Source organism: Peromyscus californicus, unplaced genomic scaffold (genome assembly GCF_007827085.1).
Source record: "Peromyscus californicus insignis strain IS unplaced genomic scaffold, ASM782708v3 Scaffold_10__1_contigs__length_136768540, whole genome shotgun sequence".
NCBI lineage: Eukaryota > Metazoa > Chordata > Mammalia > Rodentia > Cricetidae > Peromyscus > Peromyscus californicus.
This window is the reverse complement of record NW_026294391.1, coordinates 135,802,430-135,816,851: the sequence shown is the minus strand read 5'-3', so window position 1 is coordinate 135,816,851 and position 14,422 is coordinate 135,802,430. Positions and strand designations below refer to the sequence as shown.

The 14,422-nt window shown below is 37.5% G+C and overlaps 1 protein-coding gene across 3 annotated transcripts in view; it reads left to right on the top strand.

Moving 5' to 3' along the window:
* Positions 1-14,422, top strand: part of F8 (coagulation factor VIII) — a 201,637-nt gene that overhangs the window by 90,726 nt on the left and 96,489 nt on the right. For all 3 annotated transcript variants that reach the window (XM_052742782.1, XM_052742780.1, XM_052742786.1), the window contains 2 exons: positions 5,692-5,901; positions 8,540-11,480. In XM_052742782.1, the coding sequence (XP_052598742.1) occupies positions 5,692-5,901; positions 8,540-11,480 (3,151 nt within the window). The remainder of the gene's footprint in view (positions 1-5,691; positions 5,902-8,539; positions 11,481-14,422) is intronic.

Here is a 14,422-nt window from a genome sequence, read left to right as displayed (position 1 = left end):
TGATTGGCCATTGGCTAGGCAGGAAGTGTAGGCGGGACAAGGAGGAGAAAAAAACTGGGAAGTAGAAGGCTGAGTCAGAGAGACACTGCCAGCCGCCATGATGACAAACAGCATGTGAAGATGCCAGTAAGCCACAAGCCATGTGGCAAGGTATAGATTAATAGAAATGGATTAATTTAAGCTATAAGAACAGTTAGCAAGAAGCCTGCCACGGCCATACAGTTTGTAACCAATATAAGTCTCTGTGTTTACTTGGTCAGGTCTGAGAGGCTGTGGGACTGGCAGGTGAGAGAGATTTGTCCTGACTGTGGGCCAGGCAGGAAAAGTCAAGCAACACTCTAGCATCCTCATGAAGCTATTTTTAAGGTTGCTTTTTTCTGCTTCTTCTACCTTGTGATGTTCAGGTCTTGCTGTTGAAGGAGGGCTAGGTTCTGGTGACACCATATTGCTCTTCTTGTTGTTGTATGTATTTTTGCCTTGACGTCTGCCCATCTCCTCCTCTAATAGGTATAAGAGGTGCCTGTGTTTGAGTGAGTTGCTATTGGTCCACTCTGTGCTTGTTGTGTCTGTGTCTCAGGGGGCCTCTCTGGGTCCAATCTGGGCTCTTGATCTAATTAGAGCTGGCAGATTCTGTATCTCAGGGAGCTGCTCTTGGCCTAACCCAAGCTAATTGATTCTTTGAATCACGGAGCCGCTCCTGGTCTTATCAGGGCTCTTGGTCCAGTCAGAGCTAACAGATTCTGTGTCTCAGGAAGCCTCTCTTGGTCCAATGAGAGTTGGTAGATTTTACATCTCAGAAAGCCACTCTTGGTCCAATGAGGGCTGGTGGATTCCCTGTCTCCGGAAATTTACTCTTGGTCCAAGGTGAGCTCTTGTTCCAATGAGAGCTGGCGGTTTGGTTTCCATGCCTCAGGAAGTTACTCTTGGTCAAATGAGAGCTGGTGGTTTGGTTACCATACCTCAGGAAGTTACTGGGGTCGCAGGTGGGTGGGTATCGGGGCAGGGTGTGGAACTTGTAGATTGCAGGGTCCAATGGGGGTTTTGGTGGTGGTGGGGCCTTCCCCCAGGAGTTTTCACTGCTGGCTGGCAACTGGGGCAGAGTTGGGTAGGGGTTCCCAGGGACAGGCTGTGTCCCAAGGCCTGGGTCCCAGAGGCAGGACTCTCTGGGTGTGAGACGAGTCACTCACCTCTTGGTCCAATGAGAGCTGGCAGTTTGGTTTCCATGCCTCAGGAAGTTACTGGGATCACAGGCGGGTGGTTATCAGGGTGTGGTGTGGAACTTGTAGATTGCAGGGTCAGATGGGGGTTTCGGGGGGGGGGGAGGCTTCCCACAGGAGCTTTCCCTGCTGGCCAGCAACTGGGGCAGAGTTGGGTGGTGGTTCCTGGGGACCCAAAATATTTTCTTATTATTATATAATCATATACTACATACATGGTATTAGCTTTTCCAAAATGTTAGATTTATCTCCTCACTGTCTGAGATCAAAGTGTCAGAAGACTTAGTTTCTTCTTCAGTCTCTCTTTAGCTTTTAGATGTTGTCTTGTCCCTATACCCTTGCATGATCGTCTCTCTGTACCTGTCTTTCTGTATTGTATCCATCTCTTCTTATAAAGAACTTAAGATCTACACTAATAACCTTATTTGAACTAATTTTCTCTTTAAAGACCTATTTCCAAATATAGTCACATTTGGAAGTATTGGAATTTCAAGCATCAACATGAAAATTGGGGGAACACAATTCAGCATATAAATTATTCATGTGTATTTTTTATATATAAATACATATCTGAATAGCTAAAACATAGTACAGATTTAATCTTACTATACTACTAGGAAAGGATTCCATCAGTGAGACAGATAACGTGGCATACCTATCAAACTGCAAAATTAGGAGACCATTATTACTAATGGGTATGGGTAAAAGGGGACTGTCATACAGTACTAGTAGGTAACACTAATAGTTCTTTTGAAGACTACCTTACATATTAAATTTTTAAATATATGCTTTTGAAGTCCTGATTCCCATTGGGATGGAATAAGCACATATCACCCTGTCTATTTCATATAATGTAACTATAATTCCTAACCAAAACATGGAAAAGCTGCCTAAGAACAGAACTTTTAAAAGTTATGTTGTAGGTTATACTCATCTTCCACTATGTGCCTTCTATCAGAATTCTATGCCCCTTATCCCCTAATGTCAGTCCTTAGCTTCAAGTTGAGCTGTGCCTCACATTTAATTTGAATTTCTGGTAATAGTTGCCTATTATATTCTAGAGCCATAGTACTTTATTCTCCCTTCTTCTAAAACTTTTGGTGCTTGATGTTGCACGAATCCTAAATGGTCTTATAATAAAAACTTGGAACCAGATATCAGGGTGAAAGCTGAAAAATCAGAGAAGTAGAGCAAGCCACAGCCACCACCTATTGCCTCACCAACTCCTCTGCCTGAAAAAAGTGTGAGTTCCCGCCTCCTCCCACCTTATATTTCTTTCTCTGCCCAGCCATATCACTTCCTGTCTCAACCTTCCTAGTGCTGGGATTAAAGGTGTGTGATCCTAAGTGCTGGAATTAAAGGTGTTTGCCACCACTGCCTAGCTCTGTTTCTCTCCTAGACTGAGTCAATCTCGTGTAGTCCAGGGTGGCTTTGAACTCACAGAGATCCAGATGGATCTGTCTCCTGAGATTAGGATTAAAGGTGTGCACCACCACTGCCTGACCTCTGTGGCTAACTCTGTGGCTGGTTCTGTCCTCTGATCCAGGCAAGTTTTATTTATTAGTTACAAACAATATAGCACCACATTTTATAGTCCCTTCAATTGCATTTACATTTTTCATATACTCAGAGACATGGATTATTTTGTCAAGAGTCTGATTCATAGTATTTAATTTAGATGACACATAATTTTTTTCTTCCTCTTCACTCCAAGGTCATGATTTTGTTGTTGATTTTTTCCCACCTGACAGAACATTGCATTTTATTTATTTCCTTAGTGTAGTATAAACTAGATATCTGTGATTTTATTTTTCTATCCATCACTTCTCTATTTCCTACTACAGCTTATTTCAAATATTAGGGTAAGCACCTGTCTGGACAGTGAAAGTATATTATTTTAATAGAGACAATGTTTAAAACAAGAGAGAGAGAGATGGTTACATAGAGTCTAAAAAAAGTAAAACTGGTATATTAGGGTTCTTGAATTATAGAATGAATCTCTCTCTCTCTCTCTCTCTCTCTCTCTCTCTCTATATATATATATATATATATATATATATATATATATATATATATATATATCTCCTTGAGAGCTGTAAAGAAATATGTTTGTATGGCTTCAGACTCCTACTCTATAGTATATTGTTATCTCTGGAAGGCTAATGTTGTAACATTCCCCCACCTCCAGTTGTTCGTAGTTCACAAAGGACATGTATTAATCCGTGTGAAAGCTACTTTTGTAAGTGATGAAAAATGATGTGGAATGTATTTTTCCAAATGGACAGTTGTATTTTCCATAATCATTTACCAACTAGGTCATTATTTTACCTATTTTCTGAGATGCTGCCCTTTTCATATATATTTAATTTCTGCTTATATCTGTGTCAGTTTCTGAACTTTGTATTTGTTTGATGTATTTGCTTACATTAATAATGCATTTAAGGGAGCTGGAGAGATGGCTATTCTAGTTTTATATTGTGGCTATGATAAAACAATCTGACCAAAAGAAACTTGGAGAGAATAGGGTTTATTTGGCTTACATTCCAGGCCACAGTCCACCACTGTTGGAAGTCAAAGCAGGAACCTTAAGACAAAAACCATGGGGGAACATTACCTACTGGCTCCCTCACTGGCTCACTCTCTGGCTCATGCATAGCTAGCTTTTTATATATCCTAGGACTGCCTACTTGAGGAATCATGCTACCTACGGTGGAATGGACCCTCTTACATAAATTAATAGTCAAAATAATCCCTCACAGATATGCCCACTGTATTAGTCGGGGTTCTCTACAAGAACAGAACTTATTGAATGAATCTATAAATAGAAAGGGGATTTATTAGAATGGCTTACAGGCTGTGGTCCAGCTAGTCAAACAATGGCTGTCTACCAAGGGAAGGTCTAAGAATCTAGTAGTTTTTCAGTCCATAAAGCTAGATGTCTCATCTGGTCTTCAGTATATACCACAATCCCAAAGAAGTAGGCTCTGATGCCAGTGAAGAGCTTCCTTTTTCCATGTCCTTTATATAGGCTGCCAACAGAAGGTGTGGCCCAGATTAAAGGTAGATCTTCACATTTCAAAAGATACTCAGAAGATCTGGATTAAAAGTGGGTCTTCCCATTTCAAATACTTTAAGAAAAAATCCCTTACAGGTGTATCCAGCCTCCTGGGTTTTAGTTAATTCCAGATGTAGTCACGTTGACAAGCAAGAATAGCCATCACACCCACAAACCAACCTGATCTAGGCAATTCCTCAATTGAGGATTCTCCTCTTGGATGACTATAGATTTTGTCAGGGTGACAGTTAAAGCTAACAAAAACAATTGCTCAACAGTTAAGATGGTGTTCTGCTTTCAGAGGACCCAAGAGTTTGAGTCCCAGCACCCACATTGGGCAGCTCACAACTGCCTGTAATTCCAGCTCCAGGGAATCTGACATTCTCTTCAGGCAGCTGCAATCATGTACACATTGGGCACACATACACCCCCACACAAATATAGTTAAAAATAAAACTCTTTAAAAAGGATTCATTTTAAATTTTATTTCGTGTGTATGTGTGTATGAGAGAAAGGAAAGAAAGAAAGTGACAGAGACAGGGAGAATGAATGTGTGCTGGCATGATGATTCCACAGTACATTTGTGGAGGTCTGAGAACAATTCTCTGGAGTTGGCACTCTACTCTTTTTTTTTTTTTTTTGGTTTTTTGGTTTTTTGGTTTTTCGAGACAGGGTTTCTCTGTGTAGCTTTGTGCCTTTCCTGGAACTCACTTGGTAGTTCAGGCTGGCCTCAAACTCACAGAGATCCGCCTGGCTCTGCCTCCTGAGTGCTGGGATTAAAGGCGTGCGCCACCACCACCCGGCGGCACTCTACTCTTACTTATTATTTTCCACTTGAGAATAGGTTGGAGGTATCATCCCCTATTGTTGTTAATAATTCATCATATATTTCCTTTGAATAAAGATATGTGTTGTGATAACCAGTATCATGAAATTCTGCACACTTCACACTGATATAATAATTATGGTGTCTATATTTTAGTTGTGACTGCCACTGCATTTTCTTCATATGGTACAGAGACCTAGTACAAGTATTTAGTCTTTTGTTTCTTTGAATCTGGAGCATTATACAATGCTAACATTGATCATTTGTTTTGAGTTTATCTATATAAGTTACTTTTTTTCATTGCAACTAATAATTTGTAGGAAAATGCTTTGAGATCTTATAAATGCTTTGTTCCTCATCAAACTTTCCATAGTGTACATCCAAATCTCTCTTTATGTGACTCTGACTCTTTCCTTACTTTGGGATTGGAGTTGGGTGATTAAATATTAACAGTCTGCCTGATTGATAATTCTTTTCTGTGGTAAGGTAATGAGCATAACATATAATAATTTTCTAATTGTATCCTAACAATCATAATCCAAAATAATAAATCCAGATATAGCTGAATCTCTTGTTCCCCATTTCTTTTGTAGGCATCAATGGCTATGTTTTTGGTAGCTTGCAGTTGTCAGTTTGTTTGCATGAGGTGGCCTACTGGTACATTCTCAGTGTTGGAGCACAGACAGACTTCTTATCTATCTTCTTCTCTGGATATACCTTCAAACACAAAACGGTCTATGAAGATACACTTACCCTGTTTCCATTCTCAGGAGAAACTGTCTTTATGTCGATGGAAAACCCAGGTTAGCTATTTATATTATCACTTCACTAACAACTGTGAATGTTTCATTGTTCTTTTGCCTTGTATTTGGACAGATAGTAAATATTTCAAGTGACTTTGATATGTGACTTTGGTGATTGGAAAGTATTTTAATGAGGAACAAAGAGCTTAGAACTTGGTTGAGATATTGACAATAAAGACAACCACATAAACATAAATATTTCTTCTAAGTTTAATTAGTATGTATAAATAATACTGCTATATGTACCTTTGCATATAATCTTTATGTATAATACTTTCAAATGTACATTTCATTCATTCTTTTAAAACATTTATTAAGGATCTTCTATATGCCAAGCACTGTAGGAATGGGTAATATATGACAGTACCAACTCAGTATTGTTGCTTAGTGATACAGTGCTTGCCTACTACAGTTACTGTATTCAATTCTTAACACTAAAAAACAAAGAAAAGCAGCAAAGCAGCCTTTCCTGTAAAAAAAATAAATAAAAAAGACTTCTTTATCTGTCATGAGTCATAATTTTAAGTATGTTTGCTTAATGGTATCAGTGGGCTCTAGCTTGCCAATCATTTCTAAAACTTGACTTAGTAGATCTCCCAGTACCAACCATGAAGTTGGTTGGTTACTTTGCTCCTGAAATACTGTTTTCTTCTGGCTTCCAAGAAAACACTATCTTTGGTTCTCCTCATTTACTGATACCTTTGTAGGCTCCCTATTTTAATCTGTACACCTTCAAGCATCTTTCCTTATTTTCATTTTCAATAGTTTGAATATTATGTTTCTATGCTTGGAGAGGGAGGGAGGGAGAGAGGGAGGGAAAAAGAGAGAGAGGAGAGGGGGGTTAGTTTATTTTGTGTGATGTTCTCTTACCTCATTATGTAATTTGGTGTCTCATCAATTTTGAGAAATACTTGTCTGTCTCTTTAAAGTACTTTTTCTGGTCCTCTTCTCCTTGTAGAGTTATAGTTATCTATATGTATATTGTTTTTGTTTGTTTTATTGGTTTTTACTGTTTCCCCTCCTAGTTTTCCAGTTTAGTTAACTTATAAAATTTATTTCATTTCACATAATACTCATAATATTCAGTTTTTGCATCTGGTTCACAAAGTTTATTCCAAGCCAGTTATAAAACCACTATTAGATGAATACTCTTAGTCAAAGAATAAGTCTTCCAGATCCAATAAGGTTTTCCTTCTCAATTCCACCTTGTTTTTTGAGACACAGCCTCTTAATGAACTTGGAGTTCATGGATTAACTAGGGATCTGCTTGTCTCTGCATCCCAACCCTCTGAGATCACAGAAATGCAAGTTTTTTTTAACGTGGATTTAGAATACTAATCCAGAGATACTTTGGTTAAGGGTGGAACATGTTACTGCCTTCCTTTAAATCTGCATTCAGGAGACAGAGGGGGTCAGATTTCTGGGTTTGAGGACAGCCTGGTTTACACACTGAGTTTCAGATCAGCCAGGGCTTACATAGGCACAGTCTCAAAATAAGAGAGAAGTGGGAAGAGAGGAAAAGACTTTTGTCTTTAGTTAAAGTACATTGCCTGAACTTTTGTAATACAGCATCTTCTTGCATTACAAATATGACTAAATATAAATGAAAAAGAACATTATAATTAGTTCTTACATATCAATCCAGTATTTTAAATAATAGATACTTTGGACCAGGGAGGTAGATCTGTGATTAAAGTACTTGTCATAGATCACCACAAAGAACCCATGGAAAAAGCCAGGCATGGTAGCATATGTCCATAATCCCAGAGCTCCTACAACAAGGTAGAAATTCAAGACAGGAGAATCCTCAGAAGCTTGCAGGCCATCTAGCCTGGCCTATGCAGAGGAAAACAGGCAGACCCTGTCTCAAACAAGGTGGGAGGCAAGGCATGTATTGACACCCAAGGTTGTTCTCTGACCTACAAACATACATCATGGCATATGCATGTACATATAAACACACACCGTAGAGAGTGAAAGCATAATGTATTATACTCTGAATGTCCTCAACTCTGGGCTCATTCTTTCTACACCTGAGTCTGAATTATCAGCTAGGGACTTTTCTCCACCTCATAATTAAAACCTTGTTCCTGGTTTCTATAACTGATTAGTACTCCACTATTTTGTTGGGAAAAAAGCTCTATAATCACTTCTTGAGAATATCTACATTAGAAATAGTTAAATGTTACATAATTGAACATTGCAAATATTTTTATTACATTTATTACTTTACTGTATGTGTATGTGTTTGGGCACATATGCCATAGCACAAGTGTAGAGGTAAGAGGACAACCACAGGACTCAATTCTGTCCTTTTACTATGTGGATTCTAAGGATTGCATTCAGGTCATCAGGCTTGGCAGCAAGCACTTTTACCCACTGAGCTCTCTCAATGGCCCTCAATATCCCTTTCTTGTGATCAGAAACATCCATAGCACGGTAGCAGCAACGCAATAGTGAATTTTACCACCATTGTGGAATTATTTTATATGTTGAGAATTTGACCAAATAACCTATGATGTAATAGTCTGGACTAGCATTTCTTCATTTGTCTAGGAATAAGAGAGAACCCCTGATACAGAACTTCCCTAGAACCTGGGTTATGAGTAACCATGGTTTTATTCTTTCTCATTTTCAGGTCTATGGGTCTTAGGATGTCATAATTCTGACTTTCGGGAGAGAGGTATGACAGCCTTGCTGAAAGTTTCTAGTTGTGACAAGAGCACTAGTGATTATTATGGAGAAATATATGAAGATATTCCAACACAGTTGGTGAATGACAACAATGTCATTGCACCCAGAAGCTTTTTCCAGAATTCAAATCATCCTAACACTAGGAAAAAGAAATTCAAAGCCACCACAATTCTAGAAAATTATATAGAGAAGATTGAGCCTCAGTTTGGAGAGACAGCAGAGATGCTTGAAGTACAAAGTGTCTCCTCTAGTGACTTATTGATGCTCTTGGAACAGAGTCAACCTACTCCACATGGCTTATCCTTATCAGATGACCAACAAGCCATCTATGAGGCTATTTCTGATGATCATTCACTTGATGCAATATACAACAATGAAGGCCCATCTAAAGTTGTCCAAGTCAGGCCAGAACTCCATCAAAATGGCAAAATAATATTTACTCCTGAGTCAGGCCTCCAGTTAAGATCAAATAAAAATTTGGAGACAACTATAGAAATAAAGTGGAAGAAACTTGATTTGCAAGTTTCTAGTTTGCCAAATAATCTAATGACCACAACAATTCTGTCAGACAATTTGACAGCAATTTCTGAAAAGACAGATTATTCAGGATCTCCAGATATGCCAGTTCACTTTATTAGTAAATTAGGCACCACTGCATTTAGTAAAAAATTACGTCTCCTTATTGGGTCTCATGTACCTCTGAACATTAGTGAAGGAAATAGTGATTCCAACTTGTTGGATACAACTTTAATGAATAATCAAGAAAATTCACTAGGAGATAATATATCATCAATGGAGAATGATAGATTATTCAAAGAGAAGAGATTTTATGGAATTACTTTGTTAGACAAAGATAATACTTTATTCAAAGATAATATCTCTTTGATGAAAACAAACAAGACATATAATCATTTAACAACTAATAGAAAAGCTCACATTGACAGCCCAACATCAACTGAGAATATTACAGCAATCTTGCAAGATGCTGTATTAAAAATCAATAGTGAAATTCAAGAATTAACATCTTTGATTCATGATGGCACACTTTCAGGAAAAAATACTACATATTTGAGACTGAACCATATGCTGAATGGAGCTGACTCATCAAAAACTAAAGAAATATTTCCTAAAAAAGATGAGGATCCTGTTCCCCAAGATACAGAAAATACAATCATGCCATTTTTCAAAATGGTGTTCTTGCCAGAATCAGCAAATTGGATGAAACAGACCAATGGAAACAACTCCTTGAACTCTAAGCAAGGCCCCAGTCCAAAGCAATTAGTATATTTAATTTTAGAAAAGTCTGTGAAAAATCAGAATTTCTTGTCAGAGAAGAATAAAGTGATAGTAGATCAGGATGGATTCACAAAGGACACAGGACTCAAACACAGGGTTTTTCCAAGCAACATGAGCATATTTCTTACCACCATACAAGAAAATATGTACAATCAAGAAAAAGATATTCAGGAAGAGATAGAGAAGGAAGCATCAATCAAAGAGAAAGTAGTTTTGCCTCAGGTGCACATAGCAACTGGCTCTAAGAACTTCCTGAAAGACATTTTCTTTCTGGATACTAGAAATACTTCAGTACTTCAAGACATCAGTTCAATAAACAACTCAACAAATACAGTAGAGAGTCACATGGCCCATTTCTTTAAAAAAGAGGAGGATGGGGCAATAAATTCAGAAGGTTTGGTAAATAAAACCAGAGAAATGGTAAAGAACTATCCAAGCCAAAAGAATAATATTACTCGACGTAGTAAACGAGCTTTGGGACAATTCAGACTCCCACTAAAAGAAACAGAGCTTGACAAGCAGCAAATTATAAATAATGCCTCAACTCAATGGCCTCAAACCATGAACTATTTGACACAGAATATCATTATACAGATAGACGACAGCAAGGAAGGGGAAAAGTCCATTATTAGATCTCCCTTATCAGATTCTTCTGTGATTAAAAGCACCACTCAGACAAATAGTTCTGGATCACACATTGTAAAAACATCAGCATTTCCACCAACAGATCTCAAGAGGATCCCATTCCAAGGCAAATTTTTTCATGTTCTAGCATCATCCTACATTTACGACTTTAAGACAAAAAGTTCTAGAATTCAAGAAAGCAGTCATTTCTTAAAAGAAACCAAAAGAAATAACTCTTTTTTAGCCAACCTACCATGGGAGATGATCATAGATCAAGGAAAATTTGCCTCCCCAGGAACAAGTAATACAAACTCAGTCACATATAAGAAAGTTTCCATTCATGAGAAAGAACTTTTACCTATAAAAACTAGCCATGAATCTCCTGGACACCTGGATCTCATGAAAGAGATCTTTCTTCAGAAAATACATGGGCCTATTAAATCCAATAAAGCAAAGAGACATGGGGAAAGACTGGAAGGAACAAGAGAGAGCTCTGAAAAGATTCTCTCTAAACTGCTGGGCCATCATGCCGCACAGATACCAAAAGATAAGTGGAAACCCAAAGAGAAGTCACCAGAAATTACATCCACTAAGAGAGAGGACATGATTTTGTCTCTGAACCCTTATGAAAATAATCATTCAGTAGTGGGAAATGAGAAACAAAATTGGCCCCAAAGAGAAGCCTCTTGGGTAAAGCAAGATCAGACTCAAAGGTTGTGCTCTCAAAATCCACCACGCTTGAAACGCCATCAAAGGGAACTTAATGCTCTTCAGTCAGAACAAGAAGCAACTGACTATGATGATTCCATCACTGTTGAAACAAATGAGGATTTTGACATTTATGGTGAAAATATAAAGCAGGATCCCCGCAGCTTTCAACAGAAGACACGGCACTATTTTATTGCAGCTGTGGAGCGGCTCTGGGACTATGGGATGAGTACAACTCCTCATGTTCTACAAAATAGGTTTGTATCTATTGGGGCTTTTTCTATGCTGTTGTGACCTTTCGCATTACTAGGTGCCAAAATGTTTTTTTTTTTAAGTCACCATCATCCATCAACCCTATGAGCTACAAGAGGAATCTTTTCTTGAAAGATCTCTGAAAGTGGGAGAAGTGAAGTGTGTGGTAAAGAAGTTGAAGATGTAGGTAGGGATGTTTTCTAAAATATGGGAAATCCAAAGGAAAAATGAATCATTTGATTTTAGTAGAGCCAAAGGAGGTTGTGCTAGGGAAGAGACTCAAACTTGGGTCCTCTGCAAGAACAAGTATTCTAAATTGCTGAGCCATCTAGCCAGCTCCTAATCATGTTATTAATGGCCATTCCTTCATTTCATTTATTTAGACCTCAAATTTTGAAGTAATTCCTGACTCCTCTTTTCCCTCATATTCAGATCTGATCCATCAGAGGATTTTGTTCATTATAGTATGTTTTCATAAAACAAATTTTTGAAATGTACTCAAATATTAGACAAGTTAAAAAATATAGTGAAATGGAAAGGTGAGGATGACTCAGGATAAAATCAGATTACAAAACACTATATAATAACAAGAAAATCACAGGCTGCTCCATCAGGCTGAGACTTGATGATGTCTCATGGGGGTGGACTAAGTTCTCCACACCCCACCTGCGTGCTAAACTGATTACTGTCTGTCTCTGTATCTCCATGAGCTGGTTCAGAAGAACTATTATATAGCCTTAAGAATAAAATAGACTTGCCTTTCTAGATGGATATAAGCCTGCAGTTAATCTAAATGGAAGTTTACAGAATGAAGTGCTATCACAAAAACTGAAAAATGACCTGAATGAACTTACTTACTTTCAGAGTCAATAAGGAAAAATTCTACCTCAACAAGCACTTGGAGCAAAGCCATTAGATGAATAGATAAAGCCACAAACACCTAAGAAAAAAGAAAACAGGATTTATTAATCTCAGGGTGGGAAAATAAAAATGATTAACTCAAGATACATGAAGAATTACCCAATGTAATATCCATTTCACTGCTTTAAAATTATGAACTTGGAGCTGGAGAGATGGCTCAGCACTTAAGAGCACTTGCTGCTTTTGCAGAGGACCTGAGTTTGGTTCCCATGACCCAAATGGCAGCTCACAACTGCCTGTGACTCCAGTTTCAGGAGTTCTGACACCCTCTTCTGACCTCCATAGACACTGATATGCATGTAACATATACACATAGACATATATGCACATAAATATAAAGAAATCTTTAAAAATAATTAAAATGAATAAAATTATGAACTTGATGTTTTGCATCAAAAAGTATGCCAAAGAGAATGAGGATATTAACTATAGAATGGAAAAACACACCACTTTATTGATCATGGAAATGTAAAATAAAACCACAATGAGACACTACTGTGCAACCACCAGAATGAATGAAATGTAAAAATGTGGTCAAGTGTTTGTGAAGATTTGAAGCAAAAGGAACTCCTACATTTTATTGTTGTTAAAAATGGAAAATAAAACAGCTGATTTAGAAAGCAGTGTAGCAGTATCTACAAAGCCTAAAATATGCCTGTCAGCAATTCAATTCCTGCATGTGTGACCAAAGGAAATACATGTATTTGTTCACCAAAGACATATACCTAAAGGTTCATAGCAGGACTATTTGCAAGTCCCAAATTTAATAGTAATTCATATGCCCATAATTGGAGTATGTTAATCTAATGGAATACAACAGTGAATAACAGAGAATACATAAGCTATAATTACAACATAGATGAATGTCTCAATTATAATGCTTAGTGAAAGAAAAAACCAAGGATATGTATACTGTTGCACCTTATATAGTTAAAAAAACAAGCAAAACTGAACAATTTTTAAGAAAGAATGGTTAGAAGAGATACATTTATAGAAAAGCAAAGAAATAAGATTATTATAAACATCAGAAGAGTGGTTACCTTTAGTGGAGAGATAACAGGGTATGAGTAGAAAGGGATATGTAGTTTTCTGGGAGATGTCTGCATTTCTCAATGAAAGGCATTTATGTGTGTGTTTCAGTTCAGAACTTTAAACTGTTATTTTTAAATTTTTAAAAGAGATCCAAAGAATAGAAACTTGGATCTCTTATATTTAGAGTGTTTTTAAGGCCTACATTTATTCAATATTCCATAATAAATTGTGAATATGTGCCTTGTATTAGATACTGTTCCAACTACTGGGAATGAAGCAGTAGACAAAATAGACAAAAACCCTGCTTTTAGGGAATTTAAATAAATAAACAAACAAATAAAGTCCTAAGAGAATATTTCAAAGGAGATGGAGTGGTTAACCATTATTTTGGCTTGAGTTTCAATTGCTGTGAAAAGGCACCATGACCATGGCAACTTTATAAAGGAAAACATTTAATTGAGGCTAGCTTACAGTTTCAGAAGTTTAGTCTATTATCATGGCAGGGAGCATGGTGGCATACAGGCAAGCAAGGTGCTGGAGAAGGAACTGACAGTTCTACATCTTGATAAGCAGGCAGCAGGAAGTGAACTGTAACACTGGGTGTAGCTTAAGCATAGATCTCAAAGTCCACCCCAACAGTGACACACTTTCTCCAATAAGGGCACACCTGCTCCAACAAGGCCACACTTCCTAATAGTGCCACTCCCTTTAGGGGCCATTTTCTTTCAAACCACTACAACCATGCAAATTATTTCTTAGCTATCTAATAAAATAAGGACATAAATTTTTGTGAACTGCTGACTTCTAGATATTTGGCATTTGCCAATTCAGTACACATAGTGTTGTGTATAACCAAAACCAAAACCTACCCCTCAAGCACTATCTATCTTGAAAAACTGCATCACCATACACTTACTTGTTCAAACTAGAAACCTGAAGGTTATTTTTTTTCTAGTAAAAGGGACTTAGGTACCTAAGGCTATTCTCAAATTTG